This window comes from Camarhynchus parvulus, chromosome 5 (assembly GCF_901933205.1).
Source record: "Camarhynchus parvulus chromosome 5, STF_HiC, whole genome shotgun sequence".
In the NCBI taxonomy this organism is placed as follows: Eukaryota; Metazoa; Chordata; class Aves; order Passeriformes; family Thraupidae; genus Camarhynchus; species Camarhynchus parvulus.
This window is the reverse complement of record NC_044575.1, coordinates 41,735,270-41,760,857: the sequence shown is the minus strand read 5'-3', so window position 1 is coordinate 41,760,857 and position 25,588 is coordinate 41,735,270. Positions and strand designations below refer to the sequence as shown.

Sequence of the window (25,588 nt, the reverse complement as noted above, 5' to 3'; positions counted from 1 at the left end):
TCACCAGTTACAAATAAATAGCGTTGTATTTAAGCATGCCCGCTGAATAACCCCGAGCAGAAGGATATTTTGTTTGCATTATCGATTGTTATTTGCACATTGCCATTTATTTTTGCCCGTGGGCGATCAGAGACGGCGGAGTCCGTTGCCTTTGAATCGTACTTAGAAGCGGGCCCTAAGAAACTTGGAAGGGATCAATGCCGGGAGTGCAGGACGAGGCGGCCGCTCCGCCGCCACCTGTGCGCGGTGCCGGCGCTGCGGGGCGGGCGGGCAGCGGGGTCGGGGCCGGGGCTGGGGCCGGCTCCGCGCGGGGCGGGGCGGGCCCGGCCAATGCGGCGCCGCCGCCGCCGGGGAGCGCCCAATGGCGGCGGCGCGGGCGGGCCGGGCTGGGGCGATCGCGCCGGGGAGCGCCCGCAGCGCCCGCGGAGCAGCGCGGCCGGCGGTAGGTGCGTGGGGCCGGGCAGCCGCGACCCGCGGGGAGCAGGGGGAGCCCCGTCCTCCGCCTTCGGAGCCTCGGGAAGGGGGGCTGCGGCTCGGGGCTGGCGGGCAGCGCTGGCGCGGGCGGAACACTTCAGAAACTGGAGCCGAGGAGCCCGAAAGCGAAGGCAGGTGCCCCTGCTGGCGGAGCCGGGGCCGCCGCCTGCCCCTCGGTGCCTGCGGAGCCGGGCCGCCCGGGGTTCCCCTCCGCGCTCCGGCCCTTTCCCCGGCCGGGGTCGCGGCACCGCTCCCGGCCGCGACCCTCTGTACCGAGAGCGGGCCCGTTCCCCTCGCTGCCGGGCTCCCTCAGGGCCGCTCTCCGCGGCCGCTGCCGGTGCCGGGCTCCCTCAGGGCCGCTCTCCGCGGACGCTGCCGGTGCCGGGCAGCCCTCGGGATATGCGGCTGTGCGCCTGCGAGCGGGTCGGTGCTCCTCGGCTGCGGAAGGGTTAACGCTCATTAGCAGCAGCGCGGGGAAGCTGCTCGTATCCACCTACCCCTCAGCTGCTCTGTGTAATTACTCATGGTTTGGATTTTTTTCTTGCTTGGGTCCGCTGAATTGTGCTGCTTTTGAAACGCTTTTCTGCGGTTCAGATATTGCAAGGCAAACAAAAATCTCTCTCTCATCTTTCTGTTGTCGCGTTTGAATACGCTGTGTTAAATTGTAGGTTTAAAATGCTCAAATTACATATTTCCATGCAAAGTGGATTTTTGTGTTGATACACGATCAGACAGCCTTCTCTCTGCCCATTTGTTTAGTTCATGTGCTAAGTATCCTTTCTGTGCTGCATGTCGACTTTTCTCTACTGATTTTTGTTAATTGTTTTGTGGGTTAATTTGCTGTAATCAGCCTCAACTTTTCTCATTTTTTCTTTCCTATGGCTTAATCTGTTTGAGACTTCAGGTTTCCAGAGACACAAAAGTTTTAAAAATGCTCAACTGCTTGAGTAGATCGGGTGATGCTTTGCAGCTCATGTCTTCTCATACTTTAGTTGTGCCTTTTGCTGGGAAATATCCTTAGAATAATATTGCAGTATTGGTTTGAGGGCATTTTTAGGATTGTCAAGGCAAAAATTTGGCAAACATTGACATTTCTTGTGAATCAGATATGAATCATTCTTGTCTCCTGTGAAATGTGTATTTTGCAAATTACTAGTCTGGGCAAGTAGATTTCAAACTACAGGTTGCTTGGAAAATGATTGTGTTCACTAATTCTGGCATGTGACTCTGTTTTTGTTTTTTCTTTTCTCTGCCAAGGGGATGGAAACGTACCTTGCATTACACAGACAAGTGAGGTCTGGACTTTGCCTTAATATTGTCCAGATAAACAGGTTTATTTTAATAAAGTTTGTGTTATCACCAAAAAGCTTAAAGAGCAGTTTCCCACATCTCCATGAGATGTATTATGCGGAATTATGCAACACATTGGACTTTCCTAAATACTTCATTTCTTAATGGCTGGGTTGTCTCTTCTCCAAGAATTTTCAGATTTGATTGATTATAATTTAAAGCAGTGTTCACTATGAATTAATTTTTTATGTCATGCTTTTTTTCAGGTAAATCTTTGACCTTTTCCATATATTATTAATGGCTTTTCATTATACGCCTATGATGCTTTAAAGTACAAAGTGAGTAGCAGTAACTCCCTAGCAGATCTAACATACAGATTTCCTTATATGTAGGAATACAGCTGGCAACTTTCGTGATCTCTGCTCTTTTACAGTTTTGGCTTTTAAATTATTTTTAAAATATCAGTGTCATCAGGAGCGTGACCATTAAACTTTCCAGTAAGAGAAAAGGGTCAGATATTTTTTTCTCTCACATGATGCAGTGTATCTCAGTTCTGACTAGTTGTATACTCTTATAATTTGTGTCTTCCATTATCATAAAGAACAGAACAGCATCCCTTGGTCTTTAATTGCAGAGCTTTCCTTGAGTTCCTTGTATCCCTCACTACACCAGTGGCACAATTAATACTCTGTGTGGTTGATTTAGATTACAGTCCAAGGGATACAAGGTAAAAAGGTAACAGCTGCATCTCAGTAGTGGCCAACTCTCCATGTTGAGTCCTTGTTTGTGCTGCCTTGCCACCTATCTTGTGAAGAACTAGCAGCTGGTACAGTTCCCTGGTTGGGAAACCCACACTGTGTGTGAGTTACAACCATATTGTGAGTGGGCTAAATACACCATGTTTACAGAGTCTGTAATTTTCAGCTATCTCAAGTCTGGCATCAGCAAGTGAAGATGACAAGTGGTATCTAAGTGTGTTACAAACCTCTCAAGATGTTTTGCTCTGCAAGGCTTCTGTTGCCCCTGAAGCAGTGACTTTTCCAGTCAGTGAGGCAGTTTCCAAGGTGGCATCAGCTGTAAGGTCTTGGTTTATGGACTCTTCTGCTCTGACACTTGGCTCCTGGTAGTACCTTTCTTCATGCAGCTTTTAACCCAGGTACTGCACTGAGGCTTTGTGAAGTAAGCTGACAGAATCAGTTTTGAATTGTTGAAGCCCTGTTAAAGGCTGCCTTTGCAACACCATCAGCTTCATTTTAGGAGGCTGGAAAACCAAAAAGATATAAGGAACTAAGCTATAGAACTATAGGGATTCATGTGGTGGTGGCAGTCTTCTAACATAATCTTTGCCATCTAAAAGTTGTGTTTAACTAAGACAATCACTTAAACTCAGCTAGGAAAGGACAACCTTCAAAAGGCAATTCTTGGCCGGTTTATCTGAGCTATTGGTTGCATTACCAAAAAAAAAAGTATTCAACTGCAAAACCAGATTATTTTGTCCTCAGATGTCTTAGTACATTTCTTTGGAGTCCTTTGTGACAGATGTTTTCTTACAGGATTGTGAACTCTGCTAATGGATGTAATAACTTCACAAGTGGTTAACCTCAAGGAAGGAATGCCTGTCATTGTTTGTGTCGTGTATGAGCATGTGTTGTCTTCAAGACTGTAGCTGTAATTATGACCACAAGAATTTGAGTCCTAGGAAATTAGAAGCCATACAACTCAGCTTGTACATCTGGAAACTTCAGGGATTAAATCTTTGCTCCTTGTAGGTGGTGAAAGCTTTACCAGGACCTTAAACAGGGCCAGAAATCCATCTACAGGTGTCTTATGTGGGTGAGACTGCTTCCCAGGAAGGGATTATGTATCCCCTATTGACTTCTGCCATCAATTTTCACTGTCTTCTAAGTGTTCAAATAGGGTGAATGGTGTGGAAGGTCCTATTTTTTTCAAAACTGAAAAGGGAGTAAAATTTCAGAAATTGCGATTGAAAAAATTTAAAAGACACAGTCCTGTGACAATACCAGGGAACACACAGCAGTGTTCCAGATTTCTCTTCTTTTCTGAAAAAGCTATAGATGAAAATACGTGAGCACATTATTTAGAGCAGGAATGCACTTTTAAAATCAATGTCCTGATCACCTGCATCTAAAAAAAGATGCACAAAAACTGAGCAGAAGGAGGAACTCATTTAATGTACTCCAAGTGCTAATGCAAATTCAGTTTACAGGATCATTTTGGAGATAATTGTTAGTAAAAACCACAAAAAAGGTAGTGTGAAAGTTGTGCCCTTAATGCTAAGTATTTCACTCTACCACTCAGCTCCTACTGGTAAGGTTTTATGTTGTTTACTAGTGCAAACTTAGGATGTAGTCTTTTGACCAACTTGACAACCCATTTTTAAATTTAGCATAATCATTATTATATATTGACAGAAAAAAAATCCAAGAAAAATAATAAACATTTTAGAACTATGCTGAAAGAGTTAATAGCAGACATCAGTGCTAGAAAAATGTGTCCCTTAGATAAACATAGAAACAAATAGTGCTTTTTAAATAGGAAGTAATCTTAAAAGAAGTAGGTTACGGGAATGTATAGCTTTCTTATACATCAGTTCTATAGAGATACAGTTTCTGAAGGAGAACCATAAAATTAAAGAGCTTTTGCTCTCATCAGTTGTGAAAATTCTTCAATAGGTGCTTTTTTGACAGGAAGTATTTCCCATAATGCTGAAAATATTTTTTAGCAGTGATATATTAAGGTTTGTCAGTCACCTTCAGTGAAACATCTAGAAATGTGTGTAAGACTTCCTTGAAGTTTACACCCTTAGGTGTGAAAAGACAGGCAAGTCTAAGTTAGTTACCATACTCTTCTTGGAAGGGGATTCACCTCATTAGATCAGGCAAAGGACCCTCTGGAGATGTTGTGCTCCTTCTACTGACTATAAGCAGAGCATCAGGTGACTATCTCAGATGTCTGACTGGGTGTCTGGAGTTAAAGGAGGTGGAATTCATCTTGCTTTATTAAGGAAATTGAACTTAATGTCTCAGCACAACTCCTTCAGCTTGAAACAGAAGGCAGAACTGACCAGTGTGCTTCAGGATCCTACAGAGGTGCTCTAGTAATTAAAAACTATGCTGATATTCAAAGAGCAGCCAGTGTGCTCCAGAGCTGAGATTCAAAGTGGAGCTCCTGGTCCAAGGGCCAGCAGACCTGCCTGGCGAGCTAGAGAGAAAGGATGTCTTTTTGCTGAGCTGTTTCTTAATTCATTATGCTCTTTTAGGCCAAGTTTTAGTTGGCATTTAAAGACGTGAATATTTATAGAAACCAGTTCTCTCTGTGGGCTCTTGGGTTTGCCAGCTGTGAAATGAAATGAAAGAATTATCTTCAATTTACTTTTGAAATAGGGGTGGCTATATGATACAGTAATTTTGCTATCTGCGTCAGGGGCATCTGGTGAACAGAAGGTATTATTTTGCAGAACTTCATGGTGGTTGTGTGGTTGTGTGGGTGATGGAAATGCATGAAAAAAATCTACTAAGCATTTTTGAAGAGAAAAGTATTACTAGCTGCAAAGCTGAAATTAGAGCTGGTCAAGGTCTGCAGCACAAGGCCTGTTTATTTTCTAACAGAGCAGTTTCAATTGAATAGCTGTAAGGAAGAATTTGGCCCATGAAGTTTAATGATTAGTTACTGTTTAGTTGCCAGCTGCTCCTAATGACAGAAACTTGCCAACAGAAATGCTCCTTTCTCTCTGATCCTTGCTAGGTTGTTTCAAGTTGACCACAGTTCAAGTATTTACCTGGCTAAAGCTTACATTCTATATATAAAAACTATACATGGTGGAAGCATCAGGTGCATGCTCCCAAATTTATCCTAAATTATCCAGTACATGAGTTTAGCATGAGGAATGCTCAGTTGATCGGTGCATGGATTACTTTGGGGGCATTCACTGCTGGAATCTCAAATGTCACTGAAGAGGATAAAACTGAGGTGGAATAGATTTGGGCAGATCTGGGCTTTCCTCTCCTAAATAACGCATCTCTGACCTCTGCAATTGAATTGTCCAGTCTCTCTGAATGGAGGCAGCTATATTAGTTTACCATACTACATGCAGGCTCAGAGCTTGACACCGGCATTCAACTCTTTTTTCCCAGAAAAGTTTGCAGATTCCCCCTGTATCCAGTCCAGGCTATTGATGTGAATGTGCTTGGAGCTGACCATTAAAAGATGATCTCATGGAAGCCACGCAATAATGTTGGTATTAATTATTTGCTGCCTTTTAGCATGAGTTGCAACCAGTCCTCCTTCCTGCAGTTGGTATCAGACTTGCATTGTCTCCCTGTTGCAGCTTCCTCAGCAAAACACTGAGTGTAATAAAATATGAGTGCCTTGCTGCCTCCATATGCAAGAGGGGCCTGCATCACTCACCCCATGTACCTCTGCATCACTTAAAAGATATCACCTAGATAGATGGGCGCGTGTCTTGGATTCCTCTTTTGGAATGCAAAAGGTTGCCTGCTGTCTCACAGGCACTATCATCAGGGTGCTACCATAGACTACCACTTATTAGTGTGTGTTAGTAAAAACAAAACAGCCTAAAACCTCAATAAAACCAAAACCAAATAACAAAAAGTGAAAGATTTTCTCATACCCTCTGTTCTACATCATGCTAGTATACTGTGCTTATGTTTTGACTTTCTATGTTTTGTTCAAAAGTTCAAAACCTTCTTATGTTTTGACAACTAAACAAATACAATTAGGCCCAAATACATTAGACAGTACCATTGCAAACAAACTCTTTTTGTAATGTGTATGAACTTGACTTGTCAGGAGCTTTGTTTCTACTTCAGATATATTTTTAGTAATATTACATAAAATACTGGGTACTTTTAAACTCAATCTTTGTACAAGCTTTTTTTTTCCCTAGGGCTGTTTTTCATTCTCTTGAAACATGAGTAGCCATGCTAAAGGAATAGAACCATCATGTCTAATGGACCTATATTTAGGCTGTCTGAAATAGTGACAACAAACATGATGTTTGTGGGTTACCCTGAAGGACTGCTGTGTCCTGGCATCACATTAAGTTGCATTTGACTCTTCAGACACTGGAAATGAGGAAAGACCGGTTGGATCATTGAAAGAATTTTCTGCTAGGGCAAGCTTGTTCCCTGTTCTATCTCCTCCAGAGTATTGGTTTTTGTCTGGCTTTAAATAATCAAGCAGGGTTTCCTTAAACTGGGCGACAACTTCACATTTTAATATTGCCTTTATCTATAACAATCAAGAAGGATCTCCTTTATAACAAAAATCCCTTTTTAAACTCTTCATTGGAAGGGCGCTGCTGATACAGATTAGAAGTTACAAAAGATAGAAATACAATTATAGATAAATTATTTATATGTAAATAGTTGTTAGCTACATGGGTATACAGAGGAGGCTTGAACAGAAGATGACTTTCTCGTTCAGTGTTCCTAATCACGCTTTTGAGCCAACATTCAGCTCAAGAAAACTTCTTTGCTTTCATTCAGGGCTGCATCACTTCCTCAATAGTCCTTGTCTCCCTGATGCTTGCACAGTTGGATTCTGTGTTTTTCTCTCACTCTGAATCTGTTCCCCCATTCTGTGCATACTCACAGCACAGACAGATCAATGCCCATCCTCTCTGTAGGCATACAGCCTCCAGTGAAGCATCTCTCTACAGAATTCAGTTCCTCCCTTGTCTTGAATGTGGCTAGTGTTTGAGGCCTTGACTTCTTTCTTCCTTGGAGATTTTTTTTTTGTTTAGGCTTTCTTTTTTTCTTCTTTCCCCCAGCTTAGTCAAAATAAGAGTTTAACTGATACTGATTGATGGCAAATAATTGTACCCACCATCTTCACTGAAGGTGTTTTTAGCCATCTTCTAGCATTTAACTTATTTGTAATCAGAAAACAAAGCCCTGGTTTCATTTGTGCAGGTGAAACACTCCACAATGGAATTACCATCCTTACTGATGGAAGCAGGATCAGCTTTTGAGTTGTACAGTGAATATTTGAAATGCAGTAATTTGTTGCAATGCATATAAGCAGTGATGGAAAGTTAGTATCTGTCACAACAGGATGGCATTTCATACAAGCCAGGCTGTGTGTTTTCTGAAAGAGTGTTCGTCATCCAGCATGATATTCCAGTAAACTTATGATAGTTTACTCCCTTCCCTGTCTCTTTTGTCATTAGTCCCAGTACAGAAGAAGGACAGGCAGATAGGATTTTATGCTCTGTGTTCACTTCTTGATGGCTGTCTTCAGTGATGTCAGGCTGTGATGGCATATTTGGTTCTACAGTGATTAATTATAGAACACTGTGCTTTTTGTGTTAGTGAAATAACTTTAAAAAACACTTTTATCATCATCACAACAGCAAATAAAATACAGGAGCTTTTGGAGGTTTTGGTAAATGGAATACATCTGGCTAGCTGCAGAATTCAAATGAGAACATATGAAAGCATCAATATCAGATGTGCAAACCAGGTCACTCAGTGGGAATTTTCTTTTGAAACACACATTCCTTGTATGACTCACTTTTTGAGGTTTGAAAGAAGAAATAAATCCTTAAACACAGTTCCCTCCACATACTGTGGATTGGAGCATCAATTTTATAGTATTGTGTTGCGCAATAGTTGTGACCACTCCAAATTCACCATCTTGAAGCAGAAAAGAATCTGTGACATGCATAATGGGCAGGTGTTGAAGTCTGGGATCTGGGTGCTGCTTTGGACTTCTGCCCTGTGGAGGCCTTGAGAAAACAAAGAAGAGTAGTAAGGACCCTGAACCCACCCTTTCCTAAGGGGATGTTAGCAACTTCTCCTCCCTTACTGCATTTACATTTCCTGTTGTCTATTATGATTGCCAACAGAATTTTGCTGAACAAAGTAAAACCCGAACTATTCTAGTCTTTGGGAGGAAAAATCTTAAATTAGTGGTTTTTTCTTCTGTTTTTTTCTCCTGTTTATAAAATAATGACTGGGGCGGGGGGAAAGTGCAGATTTTAGAGATGCAAATGTTCTGCTAAACAAATTGACACATTGCCTCTTCCCTGTGATCTTGTCCCAGTCTAGTTTTATTGCACTGTTGCTCTGTATGGTAAGAGAAGCATTTTTCTGACTGTTGCCTCAGATTCTAGTTTGAGTTGAAAGGCTGGTAGTTTGGGAAGTTGTCCTTCAAGTTCCCATGCAATTACATGGCTTCAGTTAAACTTTCAATGAATCATGTACCCAGAGTGAGCTATACTGAAAGTCCTGAGATGCAGAACTTCTGTTTTTCTGCTGTTACTGGTGATGTGAACTATCACTGTCAAACTTTTTGTCTCACATCCTCCTTTGGTTTTTGCCTGCTGTATATTTCTTCTAATAGTGAAAATAAATTTAAAATACATTAAAATTCCTATTTTGTTTTTCACTGCTGGTCTTCTACAGTGTCTTTCTACAATTCTCACGCTTTTAGGAGTACAAGTAATAGAAAAGGTTGTACAATTTATCTCCAGCATCAGACTTTGAATCTCTGTCTCTCATTATGAGGCATCCAGAATCCATGAAGTATTTCTGAGGCATGGCCTTGGCAGGAGAGACATGATTGCCTTCTGAACTGCCTAAAGATGCTGGTATTGCCTGCAGGAGAGCATTTTAGATATCTTCTCTTTATGGAAAACAGAGGAGCTTCTGTGGCAGATAGATTTTGGTGCAGAGAAAACAGCAGCCGTTGAACTTCCAGATATTAGCCTTGATGCAAATATTCCTGGGGGAGATGCTTGTGACTTTCTTACCAATGCATCCTGTACAGACTCTTCTCTCTTATTGTCACTGAATTGTGAGCTTCCAGGAAAGCTGGGATGTGTGTTTGTGGCATATGCTTTTATGTGTGCTGGCTGTGCTGGAGAAAATAAGGTCATTCCAGGTCACCTCAGCTTTTACACTGATTCTGCCATGGACTTGCAGTGTGGATTTAGGCAGATCACTTCGTATCTGTTGGAATAATTGGGAATAGTCATTAGGGTGGCTGCAGTGGGTCCTGGGCTCAGGCAGACCACCAGTCTGCTTTTCTGTTATTCAGTGTGCCAGATAGCTCTAGTCACTTATAGTACCTCACTCCACCTTGCCCCATCTCTGTCTCAAATCACCAGGAGACAGCGCTAATGACCTACCTTGTAATGGCACAAGGGGGATCTGCTCTGGCTCTGCAGACACAGCAGGCTCTTGTTACCATTCACTCAGGGGTAATCCATAATGGGAAAAGCCATCCTTTCTCCCAGAGAGGCTGCAGGAGTTCCATAAGGCATGTCCATTTGCCTCCCTTTGGGCCCTAATTCTTCCTTTCATATTGTGAATTTTTGTTTGTTCTGCTTTTGTGTGTGTGTGTTACATGCAGCAGGTAGTGACTGAGTTTTTTAAGCTACGTCTGAAGTCATGGAGCTCGTATAAAAGCATGTATCAGAGTAAGTAGAACTGGTCTAAGATCTAAGACAGAGTTTTATCGGAGACTTTCTCAGGGCAATTTACAAGCTGGCAGAGCTGTATATGTGGAGAAAATATTGTCAATATTACGAATACCATAATCAACCAAATGTAACTTTATTCCTGTCATCATCTAGGTCATTCATAAGGTAAACTTACCTCAGGCATTTAGGCAGAGGTTGATAAAATGATTTTTTTCAGTAAGAATGATATCTAAATCCATTTGCTTTATTTCATTGGGTTTCTCAAGTTCTTTGTTTTGGGGTTTTTTTCTTGTTGTTTTGCACTGTGTTTTGTTTATGCTGTTGCACCTTGAAGTACTTGGGACTTGGTTTTGATGCTGGAGAGCAGAGTTCCAATTTGGAGTTTGTTTATTATTCTGCTCATGATCTGCTGATGGTCAGTGTTTATTTACAGGCCAAGCCGAGAGGAACAGCCATGAGCTCTCTCTCACTTGGAAATTTGCCCAAGGCAGCAATCATTCCTCACTTCATGCTACCAGAATAGTTTCATCTGTACAGGTTTGCCAAACACATGGTCAAGATAAAATTACTTATTTTTCCTTGAGGTTTTCCTGGTGGGAGTGAAGCTTATTTGTTACAAGAAAAGCCCTGGTCAGGGTCTTTTCTTTTCTTACTGTCCCTTTGGCTTAGTTTCTTTTCTCTTCTAAGTGAAGTTTAACAGCTTGTCTAGTTGTTTTCCCACAATGGTCTCCTAGAAAACCAAATGCAAACCACTGCAACCAGTTAATGTTTCAGTTCCTGGGACTGTAAGGGAATGTATAAGCAAGAAAAACAGAATCATTGTATGGATTACAGGAATGTTTTTTTCAGTAAGGCAATAGAGTCTATGCACTTAGCACAAGCTTGCTGTTGATGTATTTGGAAAATAAGAAAGCAAACAACTGAATTTCATTCTCAGTATTTTTATTCTGACTTTTTTCTCCTGTTTTCCCATATAACTGTAACCTAGTAACTCTAGGTAGTGATCAGAAAGCCAACTGCAGCCTGCATCACATGGATGTAACTTGAACCAATTGGAGAAATTACCTTAGTGCTTAAAATTATTAACTGTGCTAAGCTGTTTCTTCTCAGCAGAGTTGAAATCTACTGAGAAACTGAGTTTGCTGTCCAAACACATGAGTAATTAAATACTTGGAATGGTATGTTTACAAAAACACCATGCAATTACAGATACTTCTGAAATGCATTACAGATACTTCTGATACTTCTAAGCATTAATAGTGCCACAAACATTTCTACATACCAACATTAGTACTGTTGGTGTTTGTACTCACATAGTGTGTAAAGGTCCCCCCTAAAATGAGGGCTCATTGTACAAGGTGCTGGGTGTCAGACTTCTGGATAATTATGTGTGTCTTTCTCAAATACATGTTTTTGGTTTACCAAGATAAAAGGAGAAGGACAATGCTATTCCTTTTCATCTGTTGCTGGAGTGGAGTTGTACAAAAGGACAGATGTGTAATCACATCACAAGAAGGAATGGCTGTAGTCTGTGAATTTACATAGTTTTGAAATAAGAGGTTTCTAGTTATCAAAGCAGTTCTGTCATTTTAGAATAAACCTTCATCAGTTTTCAAAAGGGCTTGTATAATCAAAACACTGAGGGGGCTAAAGAGACACAGAGTTTTGTTCCAGCTCTATGATCTCTACCTCCTGGAGACCTGGAAATAACTGTCACCTACTTGTCACTCATATTTACATGCACCACTGTGAAACTGTAATGTGAAAAAGGGATACCTGAAGTAGAAATTGCAGCTTCTTAGAGAGGTTTTTTTCCTCATGGTCAGGTCACTGCCTTGGAATTGATAGTAAGGATCATTGGGGTGAGTAGGTAAAACATTGTATTTACTGTGTAATAGTAGGAAACAAACAAACTTCTGATTCACTTTTTTTTTAATCAAAAATCTGATAAATTATCTTACTTTTTTTTAACCAGTTCAGCACTAAACACTTAGTGCACATAATAACACAAATCCAGAAGTAACAATCTAAACAATCCTGTTGGTGTAGAGAAAAAAAAATTGCTGGTCTGGCCTGGTAATATCTTGTTCCAAGAAATGTGTTTCCATCTGCTCTTATTTGGCCTGTGCAGCATAAACTTTTGCTTTAATTGTAGCTTACTTAGAGTTTAGAGGATCCATTTGTTCTTAGTCCTAGTAGGCTCCAAAATTCATTGCTCTATGAATAGCCAGAGATGTTTGAGATTTCTGAAGAACAGGAAGGAACACTCTGAAATTCACTTGCAGAGTGCTCACTGCAGTGTTTAAATAGTGGAGCTGGCTGCTTTGATACAGAGAGGATTCAGGGTTACCCACAATTCAAATGGTTCTTCTGGAGAGATTTACCTCTGTAGTGGTTCTGCAGATTGCAGCACCATTGTGTTAACTGAATGCACAGTGGCACTGGTGTTGTGCTGGCTGAAGCCCATTGGTTCACAGTGGGATGGGCTTAGGTCTTTCTCAAAGGAGGATTTGGGAGAGTGAATGAGAGGTGAAGTTTGTGGATGAAGTATTTTTTCCACATAGTCTGCACAGGTGTTAGCTATACATGATTCATAATTCTGTACAGGCATTTAGGTCAAGGGGTGGGATTGAGGATCTTTGGTGAATGTTGAAAGAATGCAAAATTCTATATTTTTTTTTAACCTAACATAGGCATCCTCAAAATGCCTCTATTCTGAATATCTTTGAAGTTATTAGCTATTCAGACTGCCTTTCTTCTCTTTCAGGCTGCTTGTCTAAAGGGCGTGATAACCCTGATAAGTCAACACGATCTCTTTTATTTACCAAACTGGGAAGTCTCTAGAAAATTCCGTCATGGGAAAGTTGTATAACCCTCAATGCACAGTATTCTGATGCTTTTCTGGGCTTATAATGATTACTATCCATTTTAAAGTGCTAGTTTTGCTGTCTGGTACTAAATGGATTTTAATAATTATATTTGTCACAGGGCAATAGGGTACTAGAGGAAATCCATCTTAAAATAATGGTGTAATTCTCCCACATATCTGTACTGCTGAAACAGTCCATTTTCTTGCCTCCTTTCATATCTTTCTTCCCCTTGAAATTAAAAAGAAAAAGAAATTTTAAAATTAGCTCTACTGAAGTCTCTGTGCATACAGTGCAGGGTAAACTGTTTTCTTTTTTCATTTCCTGCCACTTCATGCTTCTGTCAGGACTTTTCCAGGAGAAAGGGCAGGTCAGTATCCAGTTGTCTGGGAAAAGAAAACTTGGTTACAGATATTTAAACAAGACCAAAACAAACAGCTTAATTGGTCACATGAGGAAAACAAGACACCAAGGTCATCCTCTTCTTCCCTTATATGGCCTCCAAATGACCCTAAACATCTTTTTTTTTTTTTCCTTAGCTTGCTTCTATGTTTAGCTTTGTAGTTTCTATTAACAGCATCCAAAATAGATATTATTCAGGGCAGGCAGGTGTACCTGCCCACACTGCATGGAGACAGGGGTCCTGCCATGGCAGTGGAGGAAAAGGGGCTCAAGTGCTGCTGTTCCTTGCAGGAGGGAATTGGTTGTGTAACAAGGGTAAGATGTGCAGGGTAACTGGTCAGGGCTTCATAGCCTCTGGAAAGTCTCTGGCAAGGGGATCAGTCTTACGGCAGATTGCACTTAACCATCAGGATTATCTCTGGGAATCCTTTTTTGTGTTTGCAGGAAATGGTACATTTTGCATTCTATTCTGCTCAAAAAGATTCATCTTCAGACAGGAATTCTAGTTGTCAGGCAGGTTTGTGACTTCTAAACTTTTGAAGTTTTCAGCTCTTTCTTGATTGCTGATCTGCCTTCAGCTGACAAAGGACTTTGTGGCCCTGAGGAGAATAATAATATTGGAAGGTATTTGATGATCTGTCTCCTTCAGAAATGCTTAAAGATTGAATGCATTTAAATATGTCTGCTTTTTAGGCCCAAATTTTGTTAATATGGGGTAAAGAGAAGTCTCGGTGAAGTATCTGTTCTTGTGCACTAACATGAAGTTTCACCCTGAAAAACCCTTTAGTTAGGTGAGAGACAGGAGGCCAAGAAACGCTGCTTAAAGCTCTTTCAAATAGGTCTGAGTTTCAGTATTTTCAAGTACTTCAACACCATGGCAACAAGAGCTTCAATTCTTGAGATAAATGGGGACAGAATTAGCATATTTCCCTAGGAAGAGTCTTCTGAGAGTTTTGAAGTGGTTTGCAAAACTGAGGTGGTCATGGCTTCCTGTCAGAGAGAATGTCTCTGCCTGGACCTGACTCTCCCAGTTACTGCCTAACAACCAGAGCACTTTCCAGTGCTCCATTCCTTCTAGCAGATTCACAGATCTGTGTGGGGTGCATACTATTGGAGGGCCTACTAAATTCAGTTTTCACATCTGTGAAAACATTTGCGGAGCTACAGCAAAACCATGCTTAACTCTGGACAAGGTCTAAAATGGTTTTTAAAATTAAAATGTAAAGTTCCAGTCAAGCAGCAGAGTGGAAAGTGCATCTAGATGACAGGGCAGCTCTCTATACCCAGACCATGATAAGAGTCATTGGCCACTCATCCTCATTCCAGAATCAGCTTCATAAATGTTATTGATAATGAAACGTACAATTTATTGTTTGCTCTGCAGAGGGATTAGACATTGTAAGCAGCAAGGTGGGCAAAGACATGCTGACAGCTTGGAGTGGGGATTAAGTTACATCATAATCAAAATTTGCTAAACCTGGAGAATCTCCTCATCTGCTGTTGCTGGGATTATGAGAGGCTCTTTAAGTAAGGACTAAAACATTGGTTTTGGTGATGGACTGTTTTAACATGAAGATGTCTCAGGACCCTCAGTTGCTTTATATGAAGGAGTTGCTCAAGCGTAATCCTCCTCTAAACACAGGTGACATTCCTGTCTCAAAGGTGGCTTTGACAGTACTGTGACTGTGGTACATAAATTGATTTAGGATTTTATATTATAAAAAATGGTGGCACTAGTTCCTCCCATTTAATTTTCTAAAAGAAATCATCTACTTTCTTGTCTTAAGAGCAGTTGAAAAGAAGTGCAAAGGAGGTGTTTCCCTCTATTGGCTCATCTTCACTGTACCTCACCCATTCTGCTTCCTCCTCCTTCTGATCCCTGAGTGAAGATGAGTGACCTGCTGCGAATATGACATCTCTGACAAGTGTCATTGCCTCCCACCAGTCCGAGTGGGTGTCCTTCACTGATGAGCTGCTCCTCCCTGTGCCCCCACGAGGTAAGCTCTCTGATTTTCTCTGGAACTGGTGAGACTTCCTTGTTTGATTTAGACCAACTACTGGCATAAATCTAGCATATATATGTGATATATATGGGAGAGCTTGCCTTCTAAGTGGAAGCAGTTTGTGCAGAGATTGAATTATCTCCTGCTACCCCTATGTAATAGGAGAATTTGGGCCAAAAAGGCAAATTACTTGCCTTGTGTGATGTAGATCTACTACAGGTTTTGGTTCTGTGCTTCAAAATTCAAGACAGTATCCAACCAGCCATGGAAGACACCTCACCTATTAAAATCAAGTGCAAGACTGCCCAGTGTTAATCCAAAAACTGCATTAGGTGAAGGAAAATGTCCTACATTTAATGGCAAATTTTAGATATTTCAATAAAAAACAATGAAATAATGGCCAATCCTGGAAACCTTTCTATGTTACCTCTATTTTAGGTAGCACTGAGGCTCCTCCGGTGAAATGTTTTAATTCCACCGACACATCCTCAGAAGAGAACCACAATCCTCCAAATGGAGGATTTCAAGACCTTTTCTGCTCAGAGCTGGAGGAGGCAGCTCAGCAGCCCAAGGTGGATTCTGGTAACCATGTGTCTCCCAGCACTGATCTGTCATCATCCATCAGTGCTTGGGTTCAGTTTGAAGATGCACCATGGACCAGTGCTTCATCAACCCACCCACAAACAGGTGAGGCAAAACCAATGAGAAGGTCTGTTCCAGTAAGATAACAAAGTACAATGACAGCATACAGGATTTTTGCCTTGCTCTTTGGCTTCTCAAAGGTTTGAGTAGTTTGTACTGTATTTTAACACAATTAATGTTATCAGAGTTTCAAAAAGGGCTCACACTATCCTTCTGGATTGAACAAGAAATATTTTCTTTTTGTAAAGAAAATGAAAGCCTTTTGTGACTCACTCCACCTGTGTCTTGACTAAGTCTTGGAGATTACCAAAATGCATTCATGGGGAATGAGCATAGAGGTGTTTTCAGCAGTGACATTTCTTACATAGAGGTATGAAAAGCCATTAAAAAAGTCTGAGCCATATTTGCCTTTGTAATCTGGAACTCAAAGAATGGTGATCACCTCTGTGATCCTAGCTTTTACCTGATCTTAGTTCCCATACGCTTTTTGCCAGCAGTTCATTGATACCAGCAACTAATGTGCCAGTGCTCATCAGTACTTCCTGCTGTCTTGTGATACTTCCTGATGTCTTGTGATTTAGCAGCTGGAGAATTACAAAGACAACAGATATTTACCTTAATTCCAGCACTGCATGCACTTTTCTTCAAATATCGCAGTTCTTTCTGATATGTTTTAAACATGCATGCAAATCCCCTGCCTTGCCTCATCAGCTCATGGTAACTGATGTGGCTATATAAGCTTCTAGCTTTTCTGCATCAACAGACTTCTGTCCTTCCTTGCAGGAGGTTGTGGAGTAATTGCCCAAGAAAACAACAGTTTACTTTTTCAAGTTTCAGTTGAGATTCTCTCTTATTAATTCCACTTTATGACTGCTATTTATTAAAGCAGTTTAAAGAGTTATAGCTTTCATCTGCTCACTGAGTAGAGATATTCCCTGATATATAAGATATTCCCTGTAACACATGAATAAGACTTCTCTCAGAAAACTTGGATTGTCAGCTTTGGATTGGGTTTTGGATAAACCCCATCTGGTTTTCCATCTGCTATTTTGATGAGTGCTACAGACTAGTCCTTTTGAGAGAGTAGACCTTTTGTAGAAGTAGGGGAACCTTTAGAATCTCTTCTAAATGAGATTTATCTGACCTTCTTTATATTTATTTGTTGGTTCTTAGTTGTAAATACTTATTTATCCTTGTGATGTAAAGAGAAGGAAGAGCACCCATGAAGTGTAAATATGTAAAACTGAGATGCTCTACCTCTCTCTCTAGTTTCACGCTTATGTGATCCTTATGCTTACTCACACAGCCACGTACTTTTTCAAATGGGGCTGTTGGTTGCTCTGACTTGGTACTTCCTTCCTAATGTTGTTATATCCTTGTTAACTGAAAAACCTGTAAATGCACCTTCTTAAGCAAAAATTAAAAATCTTTGCTCAACTTTAATAAAGCTAATCATAAGAAAAAGACTTCCATAAACCAAATTTTATGGTATATTACTTGATGTCCTACTCTTGGAGGGATATGGCCTGGTCATAAGGTATATGATTAGCAGATTACTGCCTGTTGGTGTGTGTTTTCAGTCACAGGGGACACTAGTCTGTAGGCAGAGGTCTAGGACATCCAGATGAGGAGAGTAGAGTAGACTTTCCAAAAGCATTGCAGTTTTGAAGGAGACATTCATTTGTGCCCATTTAGAGGCCTGGCCTTTGTGATCCGTGTCACTGAGGGAGGATATTTACACACTGACTTTGGCATCTGACTGAGATTCATGGAGGAGGGTGGTTCCCCTAACAGTCAGACCAGGATGTACTCCATGTAATTCTTGCATGGGAAACTATTATTCTATGAACTATATAGGAACCCTAAGGAAGTGTTTCCTAAGGATATTTTAAAATCCTTACTTATGAGCTAATCCCACTCCTTTTCTGGACCCTGTATGATAAAGGGCCAGACCAGTGCAGCTGACAGCCTCTAAAGGGAAGCACAAGTGACAGGTCTTTGTTTCTGGCCCTTTACTTTGAGGGACATTTGACAGCAAGAGGTAGGATAAACTCCAGCCTAGTTGTTCTCCATTATTGTGCAGATCACGATTTAATTCTATGGGCTTCGCACTGACACCCGGAGTGGAAAGCCCGAGATGACAGCAATTACTCATTTCCAGTAGCAAACACTCTGCATAGGAACAATAGCAAATACCCAGCCGGGGGAGGGAGGAGTATAAAGGCTAAGTGCAAACAGAAGGATTGGTGTGAGAAGGATGGCCACGTTTGAAATCTGTTTCCTGTGCAGGCAGCTGTGAAGAGCAACGTCCTGGAGGGTCAGCACCCCCGGTCGCGGTCCTGTCAGGGCTCCAGCGCTGTTAGGAAATCGTCTGTCTGTCTGTCTGTGCTTGAGCAGCTGCTCAGCTGACCAGATAATTACCCAGGCTGATGGCCAGGCTGCCTGGAAACACATTTTGAAAAGGGCTTGCAAAGTGGGATTTCCAGAGTGCCATGAGAGCAAAGAGGATGGATCCTCAGAGAGAGAGAGATGCTGTACATTGGGGCTACAGTATTTTGGCGCAGGTTTCCCCAAAAGCAAGTATTTCTCTCAAAATGCTCAGAGTCCAAAAAAATAGCAATTTAAATACAGTTGGAATGTAGTGGTTATTCTATAGGAAGTACATTTTTAACAAAACCAAGGCTAATGCTGGATCCTTTTTGTTCTGGGAAAACTGAAGGCATTATTGGGGGAGCAGAGGTTGGGGGACTGATGGCAAGAAACAGGGCTGAACAAACAGGCAAAGAATTTGGAAGATGAAAAGAAAGGTCAAAATCTGAGGTACAGAAATGAAAAGCACCCATAGTAAGCCTCACAGCAAAAACTATCTTTATTCAGGATGTTCATGTAAACCCTTCCTTCTGCCAGGTTCAGACAGAGTAAATGCTAAGCAAAATATTTGTTTCAAAATATTTCTGCTTTTGTCAGTTAACTGACAGCTGCCAAATCATGTGTATTTCTCCTCAAGAAGCAAAAACTCTTGAGTGAGGCCATAGAAGTATTAAGTCAGAGAAATGATGTATTGTGGTGTCCCATTCTCTGTTTTCTTTTTGTGGGGAAAAGAAGAAATTTGAATTTTGTTATGATTATTATCAGCCTAGTCAAACTGTTAGTGCCAAAGTGAAAAATGAGATTTTTAGGCTGACCCAAATGTTCCTATCACAAATGCTACACAATCTGTAAATGATCACAGCCAGCAGGTGACAAAACATTTGCATTTGTTACACAATGAGCCTCCAGCTCACAGTCTCATATTCTATCAGTGTTAGCGGCACTCTTCAATTCAATGAGGTATTCTTAGTCACCATAATTAGAGTAAGGCAAGATCTGTTACATCATTCATCCTACTCAGCCACGCCCACTTCTTCCCAAGAGCTTTGTCTGGTTTTAAATGGCTCAAATTACTTGGACTCTTACCATGACCCTTGAGAGGCTATCCAACAGCATATCTGAGTTTAACTACTTTGCGCTGTTCTTTCTGAAATAGGCAATACTTGCAACACAAGATCAGCAGCTGGAAACTACACCTGTCACTAGAAACTGATGCTATGCTAAAATCAGAAAAATCTGAAGTCCTATGTAATAAGAAAGGAAATGCTGCTAACATGGTTTATTGTAATGCAGTGTAGGGATCAGGGAACAGGTCCTCAAAACACCAAAGATGAATTAATGCTTCGAGGTAAATCTGCATATTAAAAGCCAATCCATTGTTTTAAGCATAGAGATGTCAAGAAAAGTAAAATGCATGTTGAAGGAAACATTTTTTTGGGAATCAATGAGTTGATTTTCAGTATCCAATGCATGCTACAGAATTTGCAATTTAGGGATAGTTCTGGCACCAGTCTTTCAACATAAAGAGATTTCTGAGAAGTTCCTGCAGCAGAAAGGCTGTGACTCTCTGGCTATTGGCTAATTTCTACAAGAGCCCTGCCTCATTTAGGAATTTGGCTGCAGCACTTCCTTGCAGCACAGGATCTGAAGAGCAGCAAGCAGAAGCATCTGAAGAGAGATCTTAAACATGTGTGGATGTTTACTTTTGCTTGTCTTGCTTTTTGAGATTGCTAGATGGTTTTTTGTCTCAGCATAAGGGAAAATGCCCTTTTGCTAGTTTTAATAATTAGTGTTGGGGAACCTAGAACAGTCAGATAGAAGGTGACTGTAGTAAGAATTTAAAGAACATCTCTTGCAGTAAAAGCTGCCTGTGGTTTTGGTTTTCCAAAGTACAAGTCTCCTTTTAGAAAAAAAACCCACAATTCTGTTCTTTCGAGATGGCCCAACTTGCCAGGAATAAAATTCATTTGCCCTTACATAGAGGTATTTGGCAACACTAGTCCAGTCAGATGCCTTCTTAGATAAAAATTGAGTTTGGAAAGCACAAAACTAGTTGGCAGTATTTGAGTTATTAGATCTTACAAGTTTATAAATTAGCCTGTTTTTTCATGTTGCTGTGACTGACTTAAAAAAACACTGGAAATCTAAGGTTATTTTTTTATAAAATAATTCCACAGTTTTTAGGATATAAAGCACACTTTGAAAAAAACACTTGGCTCCCGTTAGTGATCTACATACAGAGCTCAGCTTTTCAGTTTGTCCTCTATGTCCAAATAAAGTGCTCTGTCTGTCAAAGCAATTTCAGCTGAAGTTTTAAGGATGGCTTTTCAGGTGCTGTGTTTAACAAAAGGACTGAGAGAGGGACTGACAGATTACAATCATACACTCATCATCCTTTCTCTACAGGCAGTGTGCAGTTACTGCAGGGAGGAGGGATGGGTTTTGGTTCTGCGTCTGACACAACAGCTGCCAGCCTGTGCAATAGAGAGGCAGATCTGACTTTCAGCTCCTCATCCTCAGAGATGACTACCCAGAAGCCACTCAGTGTCAGTAGGCTCACAGCTGTACACGTATAAAAATACCACTGCCTGCTTACCTGAGGCTATCAGTGCAGATATACAAAATAAATTCACACTTCTCAAGAGGCAAGGCAGAGAGCACTATTTGGATATTCTGGCTATGCACATATCAAGGTTTCCACGATGTGGAAGTGTCCCATCACATCGCTTGGATGGAGAGAGAAACCTTCTTTAAGTTAATTTGTCATTTTTTTCCAAAGTATCTGTCAACCCAGTAAGGGTTGTTTATTACATACTGAGAAGAGAATCTCTGTGTCAGTAGTTGTTCACTGTAACTGCAAGATTTGGGGAGCATCAAGATCTTTGTTGGTTTAATAGCTAAATACAGATATACTAATTTAGAAAACAGTTGCTAAGCTGATATTAAATTAGAACTAGTCTCTACCCGTACACTTTTCCTTAGTTCAGGAAGATTTTAACCATAACTTTCCTTTTTATTAGTATTATTTCCTCACTAGAGCCACCCATTGTTGCTAGCATTCAAGTGATGATGTGGGCAAAGAGCATGCAATACAAGGACTACAGAATACAAACTCATAGCAATGGATGTGTGTGATTGTGTTCTGAACTCTGGGTGATGGTTAGGCAGGTCTGAACTGTTTGACATGCAAGTCTGGCAAATGAGTAGAACAGGATTTTTGGTCTACACTGAGCAAAAATGTTATGCAGTATAATCAGATTGGGACTCTACATTCTGCATGTTCACAAACAAAAGTCATTCCTAGTGCACATTAATAGGTCAATTTCAGGTAATTTTTATACTCCCCCTACACACAGAGCATTCCTGAGATGATGACTGCATTTGAGTGGGTGTTACAGATAGGAAATACTTAATTAAATAAAATAAAACCACTTTAAAAAAATCTGTGGTGCTGTAAAAACTCCACTGAGTTGCACAACAAACATATTCGGATCTTGTCAGCAGTGTCAGAAACATGAAATCTTGTTCTGAAAAGTCACAGCTTCTCCAGTACTTGAGCAACAGGAAAGCATATGGCTGCCTGCAGCATGGAATCTAAGGCAGACAGCTGAGTAGTGCTGGAGGGTGACAGTGCCAGGCACTAGCTAAGTTGTTCTGCATTTGTTATAAAAGAACTGTGTAGCTGTGCATGTTCGAATTTGTATTTACAGAGCCCCAGTACACTGATCTAGCATGTCTTTGGAATAGTTGTGATCTCTGGGTAGACTGCCCTGCATGTCTCTAACCAACACCTGTTTTCTGCAACCAGTGTCTGCTTCAAAAGCACCCAGCTGGACTTCTCCCTCTTCCAACTCTTCTGAGAGACAAGCCCGTGCCTCAGAGAGCAGCTGGACAACCAACTCAGAGGACACCAGCAGCCCGAGCATTGCTCTCTCCTACACAGATCTGCAGTCACTGAATACCGAGGACTTGACCAGTGGTAGAACATCTGCAGCAGATTCAGCTGGTAAGAGGGAAGCCTTCAAGCTTCCATCTCAATCTTTTTGATGCTACTCAAACTCACTGTTCAGAATTGAGCCACAGGGAATGGATCCAAAACAGAACAAACTCAAGGATTAGGCAGACTAACTTTTTGTTCTGCTCTAATTCCAAAAATCCACACTTGGATTTTACACAGCACTGACATGTGCAGGCTCCTGAAGTTAGAGCCAAATGCAGCTATGTACCTGTTGATAGACTTGGAGCATTTCTGCTTTTGACATGCCACATCAGCTTAAGCTGATCTAGGAACTAGTATGTTGTGGGAGAGGCTGGATGCCTTTCCTGAATTTCCATGCAGAAATTTTCTCAGCAGTGTATTCAGCTGAGGCAGGCTCAGTTCTGCTTACTCCTCTCTGTTCCAGTGAGTGCCAAGACACAAATCCAGTTTGCTGGAGGCATTCTTTGCATAGTGCTTTGCACTGTTACTGAACAGTAAATGCAGAGAGAGTGTAAGACATGACATAAGATGGTTCAGTAGCAGATTTTAACCATTTAAGGATCTTGTATCTGACTTTGCAGGGCTCTATTCAGACACAATTCTGATTGTGGAAAAATGTGCTACATGGCATTGTAGCTCTTTGCTCCTCAGCTGTACTCTGGGTAATCTGAAGCAGGAGAAATAAAGCACAGTAGTGCCAGTCATGTAATGGAGAATGGGAACTCCTGAATGACAAAGTTTTCACAATGCATAAAACAGCTGACATGTCAGGACACAGAAAAAAATACACAGCTCCAGGAGGAAGCACCTGCACTATGTTGAAAGCTGTTCAACCCAAGCTGAGGAAGGTCAGTAGCTACAGTTTGGTGATGAAAATCGATTCCCTGGTGTCATGATAGCTCAGACCTGGGAGATATTTAATGTGTTTTCTCTCAGGTGGTGAATGTAAAAATATGTGGGAAATAAGATCTGTTTTGTGAGAATGGGCTTCCCAAGCCTTGCTGAGGTCATATGTCCCTTCCATAAGAAACATATGCATACCTCACTTGCAAAGAGTATTATTTGGTGGTTCAGTGAAGCTGGGTTAGACTTCTAGGCAGATTTATAAACAGCAGCATGGTAGATGCTGGCTCAGCACTTCAGACAAAGGATTTATGGAGAAGTAGTAGTTACTTTGGATAAGTAGAGCTGTTTCTTTTTTCAAATAATGAAGTTACCACAAATCTGTCTGACCATTTTTATTTTGGAATACTCTGCTTCCCTGTACCTCTGAGTTTGGAAACCACTTTTTGGTAGAAAGGTAGAATAGGCAAGTTGGAGTATGTGCTGGTTGTTGCTATTTTGTTGATTTGGTATAGGCTACTGTCACTGGGGCTGTCTCCATCTGAGCAAAGGGAACGAGGGATGCCCAGTCCATATATAACTTCATGTTATATAGGCAAGTCAAAGACAAAAGGGCTGCTGTATATGCCTGTCATTCACATGGGATTATATCTTGCATACGGCCCAAAGTGAAGCTGATACTTCAGTAAAAGCTTTGTGTGCAACTTTCTTATCTCAGTCAGTCACAAACTGACATACTTATTAGCAAGACGAGTACAAAAGCTCACTCCAGCCACCTAAAATTTTTACAAGTAAAAAAGGAGGTAATACAAGCAAAGCTGTGCTGTTAGTTAAAACATAAGATACACTAATCATAAACATAAGATACATAAAACATAAGATACATAAAACATAAGATAGACTTACACTTCCAGTACCTTAGTGATACTGGAACCTGAAGTGTGAAATACATGGAGTCTTTCTGTCACCAGGTGTAGAGTTTGCAAAAGAGCAGCATGAACAAAGTGCAACTGTTTGTCCTGTTCCTGGGATGTCTCACAGTCCACCCCCTGAGGTGGCTGCTGGCATCAGGAAGGTTTGTGCAAGTGGGGAAGCTGAGGACCTAGTGGCCATGGAATTGTTGTACAGTTCTGGCTGCTCTTCTGTTGTTCAGCCCACTGTCATCCCATCATAACAGTGCATAAGTGGACAAAAATTGTGTGATCATTTTCTTCTCTCCATCCTCTCTGCCCCTCTCCAGAAATTCAGTTCTTTAAACCCGACTTAATTCAAGCATTTGATTTGCATTTTTCCCCTCAAAGGACTGGCTGCCTCAGTCTGTAGTAAAGTTGAAGGCTCCACCAAGACAATGAAATGGCATGTATTTTGCCATGAAGGCAAAGAGAGGAATCCTCATGCTCTGTGTGATGATGAAGTCACATTGACTGCTAACCTGGATGTTGACTCCAAGGTCAAGCTTGCTGGAGGGAAAAAAAAAAATCAGACTAATTTCACTGCTAAAAGCCCTATGAAAATAATAAATCAATGTTTGATCTACTTAGTGATGGTAAAGAATCAGGTCTATGAAATAATCTGTGTTTAATACTGTTTCAAGTGAGAAAAACCTAGTGATGAGAAAAGCATGAAAAATTCTACTCTGTGGTCAGATGCTAAGTAAAATAACTATTTTAGCCATGGTGAATTTTTATTGCCTGAACAGGATAAAAGGATACTCTATTCCATAATTTCACCACTTGTCTTGAATTAATCCTGCATGCAAAATGCTTAAACACCAGCTGCCTGTGGTAGTTCATGGCACAGGATTTTGTGTGGGAGCAGATGAAAGCCTGAGGTAGGTCTGACTGCAGGCATACACAGAGACAAGTCCCAGCCATAAAAATGTGCATCTTGGTGTCCAGGGCTGGTGGGCTCTAAGCAGGTAGAATTGCCTGGGAATTAATTTTCTCACAACTGATACAAAATTTGAGTGTAAAACTTACGGGATTGAGCTAATATAATGCAAGATATGTGTTTATGCAAGATATGGCCTAGGAAGATAACTGAAGGAAGAAGATGAGAGAGACCTGAATGATACAACCTGAAAGTTTACCCTTGCTACAGGGGACTGCAGAAAACCTCCCAACTGATGGAGTTGGGATAAGCAGACTGATGTCCTGTAAAGGCAACAATGTTGCATGAGCAGAGGTGAAAAAGATTTGCTTTTCTATCAAAGTGCAGCTAAAAGATGCTGCACTTCATTGCCTATGCTTGT

General features: G+C 41.1%; 2 protein-coding genes across 8 annotated transcripts in view; both read left to right on the top strand.

Moving 5' to 3' along the window:
- Positions 1–330: 330 nt before the first annotated feature.
- Positions 331–927, top strand: LOC115904558 (translation initiation factor IF-2-like). The gene has a single exon (XM_030950050.1). It carries the CDS (start codon positions 331–333, stop codon positions 925–927), a length of 597 nt encoding a protein of 198 aa, XP_030805910.1.
- STON2 (stonin 2) overlaps positions 390–25,588 on the top strand; it is a 68,060-nt gene continuing 42,861 nt past the window's right edge. For 2 of the 7 annotated variants that reach the window (XM_030950505.1, XM_030950510.1), the window contains exons 1-4: positions 390–446; positions 15,288–15,497; positions 15,942–16,190; positions 22,324–22,521. In XM_030950505.1, the coding sequence (XP_030806365.1) occupies positions 15,410–15,497; positions 15,942–16,190; positions 22,324–22,521 (535 nt within the window). In that variant the 5' untranslated portion in view covers positions 390–446; positions 15,288–15,409. Of the gene's footprint in view, positions 988–15,287; positions 15,498–15,941; positions 16,191–22,323; positions 22,522–25,588 lie in introns of those variants that run through there. The other 5 variants (XM_030950506.1, XM_030950508.1, XM_030950507.1 and 2 more) reach the window with 5 other exon arrangements.